We start from the raw sequence: 18783 nt of genomic DNA, 5'->3' as shown, positions 1-18783 counted from the left end.
AGGGGTGGTGAAGATGTGGAGAAATGGGAGCCCCCCATATTTTGCTGGTGAGAATGTAAAATGGCGCAGCCATTTTGAAACACAGCTGGTCATTCTTCAAAAAATTAAACATAGTTACTATATGACCCAGCAATTCAACTCCTAGGTGTATACCCAAGAGAACTGAAAACGTATGTCCACACAAAAACTTGGACACAAATGTTACAGCAGCATTTTTCATAATAGTCCAAATGTGGAAACAACTAGAATGATGCAACAACCTCAGCTGATGAATATATAAACAATGTGGTAGACCCAGGCAATGGAATTATTATCCAGCCACGAAAAGGAAAGAAGTACTGACCCTACTACAACATGGAGGAACCTTGAAAACATTATTTTAAGTTGAAGAAACCAGTCTCGAAAGGCCACATATTCTGTGGTTCTATTTATATGAAATGTCCAGGATAGGTAAATCCACAGCGGCAGAAAGGAGATTCTGGTTGCCAAGGGCTGGGGGGATTTAAAGAAAACACCTGGGAAGGATAAACCCAGGAAGCCTCTATCAGCCATTAGTGTCTTGGTGTGAGTGAGTTTATTGGATCTCTGAAGAGAAAATGGGCCGGGAGGGAGCTGATGCTGCAGAGATGTTCTGCCTGCTGCCAGCTACTGCAACTGCTTTTCTCCCTTGCTCTTGGAGAAAATCTCTGCTCATCTTTCAAGGCCCAGATCAAGTATCTCTTCATCCTGTAAGGCTCCCCTCCCGCCTGCCTGGGATGCCCCCTCTCCCGTTGTTAAGTTGCCTGTCTTTCCTCTTCAGTGTGTTAGAACAGGCAGACGCTTTGAGTTCAGGTTTTAGCTTCCTGCCGTTTGAGGGGACTTTGGGAGCCAAGACTGTGACCCCTCAGCGCTCAGAACAGCGTCTTGCTGAGTTAGGTCTCGCTGAAGGCTTGAGTTGACAGGACACATGGGTGCACCTGTGATTAAACAGCTAGCCTTTCTAAGCCCCCAGGTAAGGGGCAGACCCAGAAGCCTCTCCAGGGCTTCCACGATCCTGTGACACCCCAGGTCACACCTGCCTGCCCTCTGGGGCAAAGCCAGGCCCGGCCCGATATCCCAGGACTTGGTACAGCCACCCCGGGACAGTCCACCCAGAAGGCCACACCCGCAAAGAAAGTTCAGCAACAGGATGAGAGCTGAAGAATGATCTGATAGAACTGGAGAGAGATACACAAGACCACAGAGGGCCGAGGAGTGGCCCAGGAGTGGGGCCTGCACTGGGCGTGCCGCTGGGGTGGGCTGGACTGGTCAGAAGGATAGCTGCCTGGGAGAGACGGCGCAGGAGGAAGAATAAAAATGGGAAGGAGAGGCCGACTACAGTTAGGGTCGGAAAGGTCATTTGGGTCGGATTTGTGAGAGCTGGGCTGTGGGACCGAGTCCTCGTTCTTTGGCTCCATGGGTCGGGGAGTGACAGGGCGAAAGCATCTTGAGGCTGCTGCTCTGGTCCAGGTTCAGCAGGGATGAAACCTGGGCCAGGATTGCCCCTAAGGTGGGGCTGGAATGAAAAGGACAGACGTGAGTGAAAGATCCAGAAAGAAGACGGACCAGGACTCGCAGACTCAGACCTGGTAGATCCAGTGGTAAGGGAGATCGAGGAGCTGAGAGGCTGGGAGGACAAGGGAGGTCCCTTACAACATGGCAGACCGGGTCTGAGCCAGGCTCTCCTCTGAGGGTCACAGGGCAGGGTTCTCATTAGACTGTGCTGGGTGTAGGGGGTACTGGAGGGCTGTCTGGTGGAAACACGGGATGAAGGGAGATGCAGGACTGGAAGTGAACCCAACAACCAGGTAGCCAAGTGGTACGCGGAGGCTGGGTGTCAGGAGGAAGAACGAGAGCTGTGGGGTTCTGAGGACTCAGGCTAGAGTGGAGGGGGCGCAACCTGAGGACAGGCAGCCTTGGTGACTTTCCAGTCAAGGGCAATAACCAGAGGACAGCCCAGCAGGGAGGCCGCCTCCATGCCGAAGCCGGAGCTGCCTCTGCGGAGGGGGGAAGCGAAGGGTGCCGTGGGCTCCTGACCTTGCACGTTTCCCAGGGAGGGGATGACCTGTGGGAGAGGGTCCTGCCATCCCTGAACTGAGGCTGCCCCCAGGGGCCCGGGGCACCCAAGCCTCCCACCCGTGGCCCCGTGGAGCAGGCTGCCTGCACTTGGGCGCCCAGCAAAGCAGCGGGCAGGCAGCTTGCGCGCACCCTGGGTCTGCCTCTCCCCGGAGCCCCGCTTCAGGCAGCCCAGCCTCCCATAATTGCCTTCTAAAAATATCCTTCCCCCCACCCCCACCTCTTGATTTCAAAATATTTAGTTTTCAGGGTATTTAAAACGAGAGCTGGCGGCTCTTCCAGGTCCAGATAACAAAGCTAAACATTTATGCTTCGACTGCATTTCTCTGAATCGGCTCAGATCTTGGGGCTTGATACGGCAGTGGCAGGAGGGAGAGGAGTCAAGTGCAAGATGGATCATGTGCGGGCCTCCCTAGGGCTGGGGGGCAACTGGCCCACCCCCACAGAACCCCTCTAGGACCCCTCCCTTCGTTGGGGGACCACCTACCGCTGTTGACGAAGAGCCGGCCCCTGACGGTGTCCTTCCCCAGGATGTTCTCAGCCTCGCAGACGTACTCCCCAGCGTCCTCCACCTTCACCTTGTTGAACTGTAGTCGTGAGTTCTTTCTGGTTAGGGAGGGGATAAGAGGCGAAGAGGCGTGAGCCAGGGCTTAGGTTGGCCGTGGCTCCCCAGCAGTCACCCAGAGGTCACCTCTCCCTGCACAGCCACAGCGTCTACGCAGCGTGGACGGGAAGTAGATTCCCTCCGACCAGCCATTGCTGGGGTCCAGGTGGAGTGCAGAGTCCCCAGGGCTGGAGGGAGACCTGGGCACCCAGGACAACATTGGGATTCTAAGTCCATGAATCGTCACATTCACTTTTCCAGGGCTGGGCCTTCTCTGTAACCATTTTTGTAGGGGAGGAAAGTGGAGTCCTTAGGAAGTCGCATGGCCACCTTCCTCCTTTTCCTTTAGTGCCCTTCTCTCAGGCCCGCTGTGTCTCCCCCCACCGCCTTCCAGTAGAGCAGCTGCTGGCTCACAGCTACCTCAGCCTTCCCTTAGAAGCGGTAGCCCGTCACTCTAGATAAGCCAGGCCTATTTCCAGATACCCGGCAGGGCCACCAATCTAACAGGTTCCCATGGCAACTGTGCCCAGCCTCCCAGTCCAAACCTGTAGCTCTCTCCTGCCTTTGTGTCGGCCCTGCCACTAAGGGGCACTCTGTGGCCTCCTCAAGGGGTTTCGCTTCATTCATTCAACAAATGTTCACCGAGTGCCTTCTGTGTGCTGGGAGCTTGGATACCTCAGGGAGCAAAAAGATCCTATCCTCAAGGCCTGACTTGACCCTCGTGGCTAATCTGGAGGAGGACAGGACAGGACAGATGGGAAAACTGAGTCCCAGAGGAGCTTCCGGACTTGTCCAAGGGTACCCGGCAAGGCAAAGGCAGAGGTGGGTAAGGAGCTGGAGTTGGTGAGGACTTGGGCCCCAGGCAGCTCGTGGGCTGTCTCCTGGAGCCTGACGCTGAGGCTGACCCCTCTGTGGAGGGCTTTGCACCCAGCCCTGCATGCCACGAGTTGTGGGGCGAGGCCTGGGCAGAGACTTCAGTGCTGTGGGTGACTCCAGGGCACCTGGCCCTGCTTCCCCTCTTCTTTCTGAAGACGCTGCCAAACCTCTCCTTCCTTCCATTGGCTTCCCTGCACTTGCCCGCGGTGCCTGGGCTCCGTAGGATCTGTTCACACCTCCCATCCCTCCCCCTGCCCCAGTGCTCTTTAGGGCCAGTCTGAGCTCCGGATTAAACCCTGGGACCCCAGCCTGGTCCCCGGGGGAAACAAAAAGTAGCATGAAAATTTCTTAACATGATGTAACCTCCTCCTCTTTTAGTCCCGAGTTAAAAAATCAGATTCCCAGAATATGCGCAGTGGGCTGGAGGAGTGGTGGCATGGGAGGTAGGGTAGCCGAGCTGTCCTGCCCTGGGCCCAGGGATGGAAAGACAGAGCCATGAAGCTGATGGGGGAAGGGGTGGATGGTGAGAAGAGAGGCTGCACCAGGGATGGAGGAGATGGCAAAATGACCCACATCCCTCCCCGGGCTGTGCTTTGGGGACCTACCTGTCTCCTGAGCTCCACCTCAGCCTCTGATGCTGGGTTCTTCCCAGACCTCCTCATTCCAAGATCCCCCAAACCAGCCTCCATGAGCTTGTCTTGTCAAAAAGGCCCTGTTGCCGTGGTGATGTCCTTGCCGACGTTACAGTGACAGCTGCCTGACTCCGTTCCACCCCTCCCGGCTCACGCCATTCTCTGTCTCCTTGGCCTGGTGTCTGCCTACAACCCTCTTCTGTCAATTCAAGTTTGTTCTCTTCATTAAACAGAGCCCTGGAGGCCCCTCTGGCTAAGACAGCATTTCCTTCCTGGCTCCAGCCTAATTAGATGCCACAGATCTCAGCTGTCCCGAACCAGGCTTCTGCTTCCTGACCACCGGCTCTTCCCTGACATTAGATGAGCAGAGGAGGGGATCACCTGAGGGTCTCCGGGTCAAGAAGGTATAGGGGACACAGACTCAGAAGCTCCTTGTCACCCACCCACAGCTGAATTCACAGGAGCTTCCCTTACACGACATGACGTGCAGCAGGACAAGGTGGAGCTAGGCTCACAGTTACCTGGAGGAATGAAAGCTAAAACCAGAAGGAAGGGCTTCCCGCACGAAGGGGTGTGAGATGTGTGGAAAGGTGGGGGTGCAGGGAGAGCCCCTCCCCTTTAAGGTGCCAGAAAGAGGCAAGGAGACATAAACAATGACCCCTAGGTTTGCTGGCTGCAGACATCTTGGGTTACCAGGCGTGTGATGATCTCCCCAGTTCCAGGAAGGTGGCCCCAGCCTTGCACAAGAGGCTCTGGGGTCAGTGCTGAAGGGTAGGGCTCTGTGGGGCTCTCAGGCCCCTAAAGAGTGTGGGCAACTACGTTTCTCTTCTCCTCACTCCTAGCTCCAGTCCGAAGCCCCAAGGACTCAGGACTCCCTCCCACCTTCTGGCAGGCCTAGTGCCCGCTTGCTAGGCTGACCTAGGTCTGCCCCTGTGATGGACACCCCTCCCCTCCTTCCTCAGCCAGTTTTCTGCTGGCAGGGACTAGAGATCTGGGTGGCTGCTTCCTCCACCCGTCCGCATGTTCCTCAGTGCCTATCTCCTGCTGCCTGCCTGAGGGGCCAGTTCCAGCCTGCCCCTCATAAATAAGGGAACACTCGGCTCTGCACGGGTGGGCTCCATGCCCGGGGCTGGGGAGGGGGACGGTTTTCTCCTGGCACAGGAAGCCTTGGGTGAGACACCTCAGCGGGGCAGTCCCAGAGACAGGCGGCACCCACCGGGAATGGGTCTCCGTAGACCAAGAGTGATGTCAAGACAGAGCGTGGCCTGGGCAGAACGGAGCGCTGGGAGGGCCAGAGTGCAAGCTGCAGTGCGGGCAGAAGGAAAGAGAAGATTTTGCCAGAAAGGAGACTCCCGCCCCTAACCCCTAGCCCCCATGCCAGGTGAAGTATGTGTCTAGAGGTGGCAGCTCTCTGAGTCACAACATGGGAATCAGAAGTTCTCCATCACGGCCCCTCCTCCAACCCATCGCCTCACTGCAGGGAGCCCAGGGGCAAGACGGGTGGAGCAAGGCAGTTTCAGAAATGCAGCAGATGGGACAAGGTCCTGACAGGAAGGGAGCAGAGGCACACTTCAGGCTCTCAGGGGTCCTTAGTACCCAGGAGGAGACCCAGATGATACGACCAGGCCGTTTTCAGACTGGGTGACCCATTTGTCTGATGCCACTGAGGCTTGACCAGGACAGTAACTTGTTCAAAGGCCAGCCCAGAGGGTGTCCTGCTCAGTCCTAGGGGCACCCTGCACCCAGGAGAGGAGAGCTAGTCCTGCGAGATCCTCATCAATTCACACCGGAAGTAGACCTCCTCTGCCAGGCCACACAGGAGAGAGGGAGTGTCTGGGTGGTGGTCTTGGAGGCTCTCATGCTGGGAGAGACAGCCCCCCAACCATGCTATGAAGCCGTGTCTAAGGCACTGTGGGAGGAGACGGTGAGAGCTTGCTGGAGGGCTCAGGAGGGTGACCCAGAGGATGTGACATCTAAGCCGAGCCTTGGAGAGTTTTGCAGAGGACAAGGTGAGAGGAGGGGGGCGGGCACTGCCAGCACAGAGAACAGTCTGGGCCCAAGGCCAGGGGTCAGGAGCACCGAGGTGTAGGGGAACAGCAAGGCAGTGAGTTACAGGCCAGGAAGGGGAGCGTCAGAAGGGCCCCAAGACCTAGGCTGTTCTGGCATACTGCAGGCTCTCGAGATCTGTCAAGCAAATGAATGAATGATCAGATATGTGCCCTGTTAGAAAGATCATCCCCTGTCAGAGTCACAGGGGTCAGTGACTCTGTGGACCCCTCGAACTGCAAGCAAAACCAGGTGTATAAAGAGCATGTTTTCTGAAGCAAGGGTCAAGGTCTTTACCAGATTCCCCACTAGAAGCTAGACTAGAAGCTCCGTGAAGGTGGGGACCGTGTCTGCTCCGATCCTTCGTGCAAACCCAGCCTCTGATAGAGTGCCTGGCACACAACTGTTGCTCAGCACATGTATGTGAGATACAGAAATGAATTCACAAAGGGGCCTGTGGCCCAGAAAAGGCGGGGTGTGGTCAAGAGTGAGACCGTGGGGGAAAAGAGGCTAAAGTCAGGGAGGGCAGAAGTGAGCAGGGAGAAGGGTGCCTCCTCCCAGAGGCGGGGTATCCACCTGGAGGGGACGGCATGGGGGCAGGTGCCGGCCAGCGGGCAGTCTGGTTCTGCCACAGCTGAGACGAGAGCACAAGGGGCAAGGCGGAGAGGCTAGACTGGGCCATTCTGGGTTAGAGATGTCTGTGGAGCTTTTCCGGTAAGCAGCCTGAGGTGACTTCTAAAAATTCACTACTGACCCAGAAAACCCCTCAAAAATCATGCAAATCATAGAGATTCAAGTCTTCATGTTCACTTTAAGAACACTCGTGAAACTGCCCGGGTCATTAAGGGTATGCATATCCGAAAAGCCACCAAGTATCTGAAGGATGTCACTTTACAGAAATAACCTGTGCCATTCCATCATTACAATGGTGGAGCTGGTAGGTGTGCCCAGGCCAAACAGGGGGGCTGGAAGCAGGGTCGGTGGCCCAAAAAGGGTGCTGAATTTTTACTGCACCTGCTCAAAAATGCAGAGAGTAATGCTGAACTTAAGGGCTTAGATGTAGATTCTCTGGTCATTGAGCACATCCAGGTGAACAAAGTCCCCAAGATGCGGCGCAGGACTTACAGAACTCATGGTCGGATCAACCCATACATGAGCTCTCCCTGCCACATTGAGATGATTCTTACTGAAAAAGAACAGATTGTTCCTAAACCGGAAGAGGAGGTTGCATAGAAGAAAAGGATATCCAGAAGAAACTGAAGAAACAAAAACTTATGGCCTGGGAATAAATGCCGCAAAAAAAAAAAAAAAAAAAGAGATCTGTGGGGTATCTCCGGGGTGGTAACTAAGTGTTTACCTGGCAGCATGGGTCTGGAAAAAGAAAGGCCATCAAACTAGAGATGGAGGCTTGGGGGTCATCAAATATAAGAGGGTGAAATCACCTACCGGTGGAGAGGGGAGAAGAGTGAAGCCCCGAACACAGCAAAGTCCCAGCATTCGTGACGCCTGAGACAGGGTGCTCAGAGGCACAAGAGGACCAGCAGGAGGACCACAGGGGCAAGGAAGCAGGTGGCACCCATGCCAAAGGCTGCTGAGAGGCCTGGTGGCCGGGAAACTCTGAGGTCACAGGGTCTGTCGATAGCCACAGCTGCAGAGAACTGGGGTTGTATTCACAGGCAGATTTCTGCAGAGCAAAGAGGAGTGGAGGATAAGCTGTGCAGAGTCAGTGGGTGCGAAACTCCCTCCACGTGGTGATGGAGGGAAGGAGCAAGATGGGGCAACAGCCGGAGGAGGAACGGGAGGCGGCAACGTGGAAGGAAAGTTTTTAGAAGAGAGGCGATGTTAGTGGTTTGTTGTGGGGGAGAGAAAGAGAGGCTGAAGTCACCAAAGAAAGGAGTTTGTTGGTGGCACAAGGGCTCTGTGTGTGCAGGAGGATGTGGGTGAGTGTGAGGGCCACATGCGGATCAGGAATGGGATGAGGATGAGCCATGTTGTGGACTGTTTGAGAGTAATGCGGCCGGCAAGGAGCACCCCGTCTCCTGACTTCTGCTGTCTCAGTGAAGTAGGGGGAAGGGGAGACGGGGCCCCCCAAACTGTAGAAGCCTGTCCACTCCTCTCTCCAGCTCAGAGCCAGGCTTGGCGGGGAAGGGGTGAGGTGGCCTCAGAAGGTGAGCTTGATGGGCACCCTGTAGACTGGTGACACCCCAGACCCCCCTCCCAAGTTCCCTGAGGAAGCAGTGTTCTTTCAGCCATAAACCTTTGATCTGCACCAAATCCTCTTAAATTACTTTCTGTTTTCTGCCTGGACCACTTTCCAGGGTGACCAGTCCTGTCTTTGCTCCCTGTTCACAGAGAGAGAGTCAGAAAACTGGAAGCCCTGCCCAGACCCCTGACCCCTGCCTCCTCTTTCACAGGTTTCGGAGACTAAGGCCTGAGGGCAGGATGTGTACATCCGGGGTCACTTGGCAAACCAGGATCAGCCTGAGCCCAGACCCTTTTTCCATCACTTTCTGTTGTCGGACAGGTTGGAGGGTCCTCTAAAATCATCTTCATTTGCATTTTGCAGGGGTGAGGAGGAAATGATAGCTCCTCTGGAGGGGCAGGAAAGGCGGGGGTGTGCCTCAGCCAGAGAGGGAAGTCCACAGGGCCCTCAGGGCCCGCAGAACAGATGTCAGGCTTGTCCTGCCTTCTCACAGCCCCTCAGGAGAGAGGTGAGGGGCTGCCCTTGGACGTCTGGCTTCTCTGGTGCCTGGAGCCCCCTGTCTGGCCAATCCAAGATGGAAGAGAGGCCACCTTCCACAGCCCAGAGACTCTAGAGCTTCAGATTCTCTTCCCTGGAGCACTGACTCAAAGACTAAAGTCAATTTCCATGTCACAGGGGAACTGTCTGAGATACAGACTCCTTCGACACCAGTCAAAGCCATGTGCCTTTCCCTCACCTGGCTGTCTGCCCAGTGCCAGCTTGCTGAGCTGAGGAACCAGCCCATCCTCACACGTGCCCTCCCAGACCCAATCTAGAGTCAGGGTCCTTCACCAAAAACTGCCCAATGGTGGGCTTTCCGACCCTGTGGCAGGTCCTTTGAGAAGTTTTATGCCCAAGATGGGACTCCACAGTTAAAGCTGATTTGGACAATCAAATTGCCTTCAACCATCCAGGGACACTAATTAAGCAGGTACCGTCGTCTGCAAGACGCTGGGGCAGCATCACCAGAGGAGCTGGAGCTGCAAGGAGAAACTGGGCGCCACAAAAGAGGGGGGACTGGAACTGGTTCCACAGGTGGATCTGGGGGAACAACCCTGGGCTCTTCCCGGCTCAGGCCCCTCCTTCTGAGGAAGGATCAGGGGTGGCTGGGTGGATGGAGGGAGGGATGTCGCTCACCTGCCATTGCCGTACTTGATGCGAATGTCGCGGCTGCGGTTGAGCTCCTTGCCGTCCCTGAACCAGCGGTAGGAGGGCTGGGGGTTACCAGCTGCTGCCTCACACTTCAGTGATTGCTTCTCACCCACCTGTCCCGTCTGGCTCTTCATCTTCTTCAGCTTGGGCCGGGTGGCTGTGGGGATACAAGGCAGGAGATGAGCGTGTTGGTGGTGGGGCAGCGCCAAGCACGCGCAGCAGAGGAAGGGCCACTGTCCTTGGGGGGTGGGGAAGAGGGTGAGCCTGGGGAGCCACCCCTCCTGGTGTCACTTCCTGGTTCAAATCAACAAGCCTTCACGGAGGGTCTGCGTTGATGTCAGTGTGGGTACCGCCTGTGGAGAGTTTTCCTTCATGCCTGGAATTGTACTCAGAGCCTTGATACACATTAGCTGATGAAAATCACCCCGTGAGTTCATTGCAATGATTAAACCCATTTACAGATGGGGAAAACTGAGGCTCAGAGTGGTGAAGTCACTTCCCCAAGGGGCTGGAACTGGAATTCATACCCAGGTCTCCTTGACTTCAGTGCTCATGATCTAATTCCTGTCCCAGACCCCCAGGCCTATGCTGGGCCCAGAGGACACAAGTGGACCAAAATGACAGACACAGCTCCTGCCCTCAGGAAGTTCAGTCTAGCAGAGGAGCTGGAACCTGGCATTGACATCACAGCGTGGTTTATGGAGGCCAGGGGGGTGCTGAAGCCCAGAGGCGTGTCCCCAACCTAGACTGGGGGAGGAGCTAACTCAGCTGAGAGCTAAAGGATGGGGGAGCTAGAAGGGAGGGAGGTGGCCCAGGCTGTGGTTTATCAGAATCGCACGTGGTCAGCAAGGTGAGCTGCCCTGAATGGGTGAAGTGGTGTGGCTGTGTGGGGGATGGGGCCTGGGGCTACACTGGTGGGCACAGGGCTGCAGGGCTGCAAATGCCAAGCTAAGAGGTTTCTCCCATTTTTCTTGAACACCATTCTACTTCCACCTGCCCTGGTCTCCCATGTTTCATCTCCTTGCCCCCCTCCCTCTAACAACCTAAAAAAAGAAAAGGAAAAAGTACTCTGTTCTTAGGACAGTGATGGCAAGTCCATGCTCCCTGCTGGGGTGATAATTTCCACTGGAACAGCCCTGTAAAGGATACCCAGTGCCTTTGTGTGTGCTCTCATTTGGTCACCGAGCTCTGTAAGGCAAGTGTCATGCTAACATAAAGGGTGAAGATGAGACTCAGGTTAAGTAACTTGGCCAAGGTCACGCAGCCAGGCAGCCACAGAGCCCAGGTATCTGGATGTGCAGTGTGCCAGGCTTGCAGCAGGCCGGTGTCTGCTTTTGCAGCCTCAATGGCTCTCTTTGAGGAACAGAGAAACTGGTTGAAGCGAGCGTCTGCTGGGGCCAGAGAGTTGTCTGGGGACTGACTGACCCTGTCTAGGCCATTGGTCCTTCCCCCACCAGTTCAGAGTCACAGCTCAAGCTGGCTCTGGATAAAGACAGGTGAGAGGGCCTGGCTACAGGGGCCCCTCACTGAACCTAACCCTGGGCTGCTGCTTTTAGTAGGGAGTAGATGAGCGTGGGGTACAGGGGTAGAGGGAGCATGGAGAGAAAGTGCTCCCAAAGCCTTAAAAAATATAGTACATAGATTCAAAATAATGGTGCTTGTGAAATGATTTTGTTCGTTTTAGAAAATTCGAAAATACAAATGGATAAAAGAAAATAAAATCATCCATTATCCTAGTACTTACCAGTATTTAAAACACACATACACACACACACACACACACACACACACACACACACATGCACCTACACATCTATTTTTAAACAAAGTGGGATCAGTGCCAGTAACATGTTTCTTTCATGTAATGAAACACTGTAAGCCTTTCACCTTGGCATTAACTATTAATAACATTTTGCAAACTGACTTCTATAGGACAGGCATATCCGGAAAGAGGATAATAGATACTACTTAAGAAAACGGTTCCACGAGCAAATCAGTTTGGGAAACATGTGGGTAAACATTAAAGAAGTATCTTCATTGACTTCAGTATGATTCCCCAAGTAAGGGTTTTGGAGCCTTGTTGGGAAACCCTTGACTTTATTTCCTTGAAATGCTATTATCTGGAATAAGTTCTATAACATAGCAACTTATGTGTGTATATATTTATAGATATATAAATATTTTAATAGAGAATATATTCACATGATTCAAAATTCAAGAAGTGAAAAGGGGTATATGGCTTAAAAAACAGATCTCCCTCTAACTTCTGACCAAGGCCACACAGTTGCCTTTCTAGAAGGCAATCAATTTTATCAGTTCCTTTTACATCCTTTCAGAGACCTTTTAAGCATAAACAAAAACCCCTAGTATTTACACACACATTTTTTCCCTATAGCACCATTTTTAGGGTTGCATAATATTCCTGAATGGGTGAATCAGAACTTATGTAACCAATTCCTACTGTGGAGCATTCAGCATACATTCTCCCCTGCCTCACCACACCCCATCACAGACAAGCCCAGAGGAACACCCTTGCAGCTTCCTCCAGTGTATATATCCAGTGCACATCAACCTTTGCACAGATCCAGTGTGTACTCCTGTAAGAGCAGCGAGGCTCCTGACTCAGACTGCCTGTATTCAAACCCAGGCTTTGCTATTTGTTAGTTCTATGTCCTCAGGCTATCGCCTTAATCCTTCTGTGCCTCAGCTTCCTCATCTGTAAAACACAGGTGATAAAAACAGCTCCTACCTCATGGGATGATGACTGAGGATTATATGAGATAAGGGATGTAGAGCTCTGGCACGCACAGAGCATTTAATAAAGGTTAGCTATTACTGTTATTATTATCCACAATTATTTCCTAAGGCAATCTTCCTAAAAGTGGAATTGCTGCACCAGAAAGGTGTGCAGTTTTCCTCAGCTTTACACGTTGCCAAACTGCGTTCTGGAAAGGTTGCACCAATTTGCACTCCCACCAGTGAACGATGGTGCCTGTTTCTTCCACACCTTCACCAACATGAGGTATTATCATGTATTTAATCTCTGCCAATTAGCTGGGCAAAAGATAATGCCTCTGTTGTTTTCATTTGCACTTATTTGATACCTGGTGAGGCTGACCGCTTTTCATAAGTGTATTGGCTCATTGTATTTCTTCTTTTTGAATTGCCTGTTCTTGTCTGTACTCTTGTTTTTCTACTGGGTGCTCATCTTCTTACTGATCTGTAAGAGTTCTTTTTTTGTGTGTGTGTTTTTTATTTATTTATTTATTTATTTATTTATTTTAACATCTTTATTGGGGTATAATTGCTTTACAATGGTGTGTTAGTTTCTGCTTTATAACAAAGTGAATCAGTCATACATAAACATATGTTCCCATATGTCTTTCCTGTTGCGTCTCCCTCCCTCCCACCTGTAAGAGTTCTTTATAAATAGTAAGGCTATTCACCTTTTGCTACAATGTTTTTCCCCAATTACCTGCTTCTTACATTTTTAAATGCTGGTTTATTGTTTTGGGTTTTTTGTTTTTTGACACTCGGAGGTTTTATGTGTATCAACCTATCAATCTGTGGGACTTTCTGGAACTTCATTATTCTAGTGTGATTGAAGCCCTGCCTCAGCATCCTTCTCCCTTACCTACACCCCACTGTCCTCCGTCTGCTTGCTCTCGGGGCCCGTCACTCCTTATCAATAGTTATCAACCCTAGACGCTAATGAGAACCATATGGGAAGCTTTAAAAAGTGTGTCAGTGGCAGGGACATTGTTCTGGACATTCTGAAGCAGGACCTGTGAGGATGGGTCCAGGTATGTGGGTTTTAAAAATATATAATAAATATGTAACATACTCTAGGCAAGAGCACATATTGTAAGCGTAGAGCTTGATAGCTGGCTGCAAGCTGAACACATCTTCACAGGCGGCTTTGCTCCAATGTTGGGTTGACACACAGTGATCTAACCTCTTGGTCACCTGGTGACGTGCAACTAGGCTCCTCCCCCTCCTCGTGAACTGGGGACACAGAGAGCTCTTCTCAAGTTCTAAGGTGCCTCCTTCCCCTGCTTGGAGAGTGTTGACCTTCCCTGAAGTTCTGAGGTTAGGGAGACCCCTGACCCCACCCTCCCCAACCCAGGCCCCCTTCCTCCCAATGAGCCAGGGTGGGGGTGGTGGAATACCTGGTGGGAGGAGGTGGTGCTTCCTGACAAGTCCTGGCGCCCTGTGCCCTGAGCCCGAGGCCACTGCTTAATGGTGGTGGTAATGGTTACACAGAGACTGACCCAGAAACAGCAGACACGACCCCAGTTCAGAGGGCCCGAGGAACTGGGGGCTTCAAGGTCGTTCCCTGCCACCAATGGGAAACCCAGGACAGCATTTCAGATGACAAGGAGCCACCCCATCTAGTGAGAACCTTGTGTGACCTGACCCGAGTGACAGTCCACTCACTTCAGAACAACCCCATCCAGTTCACTTTTTCCCCATTCATTCACCCTACTATATACCAGGCACTGTTCCGGGCCCTGCGTGTACAGTGGTGAACAAGGCAGATACATTTCCTGCTCTTGGGAGCCTGCATTAGAGTGAGGAGAGTAGATAATAGCAAACAATCTCAGGAAATATGAGGCAGTAATAAGCTCCTGGATAAAGGCCTTGAGGGGTGAATGAGCTTGGTGAGTTCAAGGGATAAAAGAGGCCCAGGTGGCTAGAAGATTCTGGAAGGCAGGGGAGCCTGGAGAAGTAGGCCCAGGTGACTGACATGAGGCTGTGTGAGCTAGGACGAAAAGTCTGGGTTTGTTTTGCCTCCCCCCGCCACTTTTTATGTTCTTACTAGAAAACTTTAAATTACATATGTGGATCGCATTATATTCCTGTTAGACAGCACTGGGCTAAAGGATGGCAATAAAAACCACCATACATTTCAATCATGCTGTGTTCTTTACGAAGAGTCTTCTTTTCTGTCTCTTAACAGTTCCTCACGAGCATCATCTGAGATACTGAAAGCCTATGTCTCCTGCTCTAGCAGCATCCAGTCCTGGTCCCTGTTCACAGATACCTTAGTTCACGGCTCTTTGAAAGCCAAGGATGTGTGTTTTGAAAGGAATGGGACCCTGCGAACAGGCTGAATTTTTTACTTCAAGCAAGTCCCTTGGAGAGAGGAGCGGCAGCCCAGGAAGAACACCACGCAGGTGGCACTGGGAACACTGCCCAGAGGACCTCTGTACCCTCACTCCTGGGCCTGGAGCCCTGTCAGGCTTTCTGCAGTGAGGAGCGTGGACAACCTGCGCAAGATGGCCCTGGAGTTTTGTAGATGTGATGGGAGGTATCAGAGGCTTATAAGTCGGGGAATGACTTGATCTTACTTTACTTTCTGCATTTTAAGCTCGTTCTTATCCTGAGCCACCATTGCTTCTCCCACTGCATCCCACTGGATTCAGTACCAGACCCTGGGAACACCTGGGACAAGGCTAAGAGGCTGCTGACACAGCAGACTTTGAGGAGCTGAAGATAGAGCTTACCAGCCCTCAGACATGAGTGGGCCAGCTCTAGCCCCAGCCTGGGCACCATCTCTGAGCCAGGTCCGGTATTGTCTGGGTCACTTTTATAGCCCAGGGCCCAGAATGCAATGCTAGTGTGAGGTATGGAGACCACTGTACTGTGTCCCTAGAGTGTCTTGGGGTCAGAGCTGAACCAAGCAGAGACACAGTCTTCCTGGGGTGGATGGGATCTGTCAGGACAAGAGCTGAAGCAACCCAGTGGGTAGGCTCTCAGCCCCTAGTCAGTCAAACCTGTGTTTACTAAGTGCTACTATGTGCCATGTCCTGTGCTGTCCCAGACAGAAATGACCTAGCCCCGTATGAAGCAACCACTCCTACCCACCAAGGAGCTTAGCTTGTTCCTCTCTGTTATTGTTTTGTTACATAAGAAATACATTCTTGTTGTAGAAAAATTGCACAATGTGGGCTTCCCTGGTGGCGCAGTTGTTAAGAATCCGCCTGCCAATGCAGGGGACACGGCTTCGAGCCCTGGTCCGGGAAGATCTCACAAACCGTGGAGCAACTAAGCCTGTGGGCCACAACTACTGAGCCTGTGCCCTAGAGCCCGTGAGCCACAACTACTGAGCCCGCGCACCACGACTACTGAAGCCCGCGCGTCTAGAGCCTGTGCTCAGCAACAAGAGAAGCCACCGCAATGAGAAGCCCACACACCGCAACGAAGAGTAGCCCCCGCTTGCCACAACTAGAGAAAACCTGCGCGCAGCAACGAAGACCCAACTCAGCCAAAGATAAAATAAATAAATAAATAACTTTATTAAAAAAAAATTGCACAGTGCAAGTAAGGAAAAAGAAAAGCACATTTAAATCCATTCAATTACCACCAGAGAGAAAACCACTGTCAACATTTTCAAATACTTCCTGCAAGACTCTTCTCTTGAAAACGTTTTATAGCCTACTTTTCTTGGTTAACATATTATGAAGACATTTCCCCAAATCTAGAAATACAGATCTAAATCATTTTAAAGGCTGCATAATATTCTGTTGTTCAGAGGAACTTGTTCAGTTGTCTCCAACGTTCTGCTAATGTTAACAATATCGCCATAAACTTCTCTATAAATTCAGCTTTGCAGCCAAAGGGAGGGCTCACAGCCCTGAGGGTCTGTGCTTATTTCCCCACACAGAGAGGGCACCCTAAAGGCCCAGCACACAGGAGAGCGGACAGACGAGAGGCATCAGGTAGAAGCAAGAGGAAGATCTGTGTTCAAAAGAAGGGGGTGGAGATTCCCAATTCCCTGCTTCCCGGGGGCTGCTGCTCCCCACCCCCGGGTGCTGGGGCAGACAGCAAGTTGACGGCCTAGGTGGCCCTAGGGTGTTGTTCAGCCCGCCCTTCACCACCTCTAGTGTCTCCTCAGACCAAGCCCTGTCTACTGAGCTCCCATCCTCCTTGAGAGGTCACTTTGTTCCATTCCCGTCCCAGTCCTGCTGCTTAGGGCCCACCTAAGCTCTCTGGGGTAGGGGTGTGGGCGTGTGGGGACAGCTCTTTTGGCAGCTTTCTAACAACAAGAGGAAAGTCTCTCAGGGATGACCCAGGTCTCCGCAAAAAGATCTCCCTTGATAAGGGATCCCGTAAAACCTTAAGACACATCTCAGTTGCCACGAGTCGGGCCATGGTTAATCTGGGGGCTTCTGCTTTCTCATCACCTGATGCCAAGCTGGGGCACCTGGCCTGCATCTGTGTGGCAGGGAATCCCCAGAAAGCACCTCACTGAAGAGAACAACAACAGTAAGAACAATCAGGGCTGCTCCTTTCCCACATCCCAGCCCCGAGGCCAGGCAGTACTGCTGCTGCCAGCAACTTGACCTCATTCCTCTCGGCAGTGGGCGGTGGGTGCGGAGCCTGCAGAGATCTGAGAGCAAGACAGATGCCTGGGACAGGGCCAGGCAGCCCAGCCAGGCGGACCAGGCCCGGCCTCCCTCCCGACAACCAGGGCGCAGGGGCAGCGGACTCCTAAAAGGGTTAATGGTCCCCACCTCATGACTAAGGCTGAGCAGTCCCCTTTGCAGGGCAACACCTGGAGACAATGCGGCCAGCCTGCCTGGCATCAAAGTCTCCCACTGTCCTGCTGCTGATGGGCTGTGGGCCAGCCCCCTCCCCACCCCTCCCCCACCCAGAAGTGACCGCGACCTCTGGGAGGTTAATTACAGACTCCAAGTTCAAATGAGAAGGAAAGAAGAAACAACAACAACTAAAAACACAGCTGGTTTAAGGGAGCACAGAGGGCCTACTCTGAAACCGGCCCTCAGGTATCCTCCCAGGAGCCTGCAGAAAAGCCATTTGATACCCACAGGCCAGGCCTCCCAAAGGGAGTGTGTCCCTGCTGGGCCTCTTGGCTTTCCCTGAGCCACCTTTCCTCAGCCAACCAGGCCCAGCCTGGTGCCTGGGCTTGCCTTGCCTGCCTCTCACACCATCTAACAAATATCCACCTCAGTCCCTGTGATGTACCAGCCACCTACCAGCCATCAGGGATATGGTGCTAAGCAAGATAACGTGGCCGCTGCCATGGGCTCCACTGAGGCTGGGAGTGGAGTGAAAGCCAGCCCAGACCTAACGGGCTCTTAGCTCAACAGGCCAGGTGCCTGACACCTCAGCTACAAGGTAGAGAAGAGGGGCCAGGGCTGGCTGAGGATGGGAGCTAGAGAGAGCAGACGCTGGTCCAGGGGCATGGGTGAAGAGAGGGGAAGGGAGGAAGGAGGAGGACACAAAGCTTGGCAGCTCCACACTGAGATGGTTCCTGCCTTAAAGCCTCGCCTGCCCATCCAGAAGCACCCATCCACCGACACCCAACCCTACAGTGCGAGGGCAGGGCAAGAACAGGCCTGTCTTGACCACCAGGGCCAACACTATGCCCCTCCCTTCCCCCAGTCCCCTCTGCCAGGAGCCCGGGGGCCTGACAGAAACACTGCCGCCTCGGGACCCTCCCAAGACAGAGATGCCCAGCCCTGGGAGTCAGGCCGGTCTACGCCACAGTTCCTCACCTAGGTTCAGGGCTGAGACATGGGGACATGAGCAGCAGAGATGGGGGACTGTGGGGGATGTCACCTATGTCTGGGGAGACTACACAGGTTCACAGAGCAGAGGCACCAGTTGCTGGGGTGGCATACGGCTCTCTGGTTCTTACCAGTGCTCGGGGCACAGACCTCAGACACCTAGAGTTGGCACAGAGGAAGCCGTGCATAGCAGAGGAAAGAGCGGTAACCGAGGACACAGTAGTTCAGGTCTTTGTCCTGGTCTCCCAATTTTCCAACTGTCCGCCCTTAAGTAAGTAGTTTAGCCTTTCTGCGCCTCAGATGACTCATCTATAAACCACACTCTGCCTATTTTAGAGGAATGGGGCAGGAGAAAGCTCTCTATGGAGGGATGGAAGAGATTATCATCTCTTTGGCTGCTGGAGGTAGAGGTAGGGACAACAGAGATAACAGTCCTGCAAGGCCATTACCATTTGCCCAACTCTGTTTAAGCTCCTAACTGGGCAAGGATGGGCCCTGGCCTCGGAGAACCCTCTGGAGAAGGCCTGCTGCTGATGGACTAGGCTACCCCTTGTTCAAGGAACCCAGAGAGAAAGAGAGCTGAGGAGGGGAATCCCAGAGTCC

General features: G+C 53.0%; 1 protein-coding gene and 1 pseudogene across 5 annotated transcripts in view; one reads left to right on the top strand and one right to left on the bottom strand.

Moving 5' to 3' along the window:
* NRG2 (neuregulin 2) overlaps positions 1-18783 on the bottom strand; it is a 180431-nt gene that overhangs the window by 28361 nt on the left and 133287 nt on the right. For all 5 annotated transcript variants that reach the window (XM_027095776.1, XM_027095786.1, XM_027095804.1 and 2 more), the window contains exons 2-3: positions 9632-9803; positions 2582-2700 (exon numbers count right to left, since the gene is read on the bottom strand). In XM_027095776.1, the coding sequence (XP_026951577.1) occupies positions 2582-2700; positions 9632-9803 (291 nt within the window). The remainder of the gene's footprint in view (positions 1-2581; positions 2701-9631; positions 9804-18783) is intronic.
* Positions 6802-7972, top strand: LOC113614378 (60S ribosomal protein L17 pseudogene; annotated as a pseudogene).

The sequence above is a fragment of the Aethalodelphis obliquidens genome, unplaced genomic scaffold (genome assembly GCF_003676395.1).
Source record: "Aethalodelphis obliquidens isolate GAN/ISIS:26980383/991018 unplaced genomic scaffold, ASM367639v1 scaffold4, whole genome shotgun sequence".
Classification (NCBI taxonomy): Eukaryota; Metazoa; Chordata; class Mammalia; order Artiodactyla; family Delphinidae; genus Aethalodelphis; species Aethalodelphis obliquidens.
The sequence above is the reverse complement of the archived record's forward strand: the minus strand, read 5'-3'. Positions and strand labels throughout refer to the sequence as shown.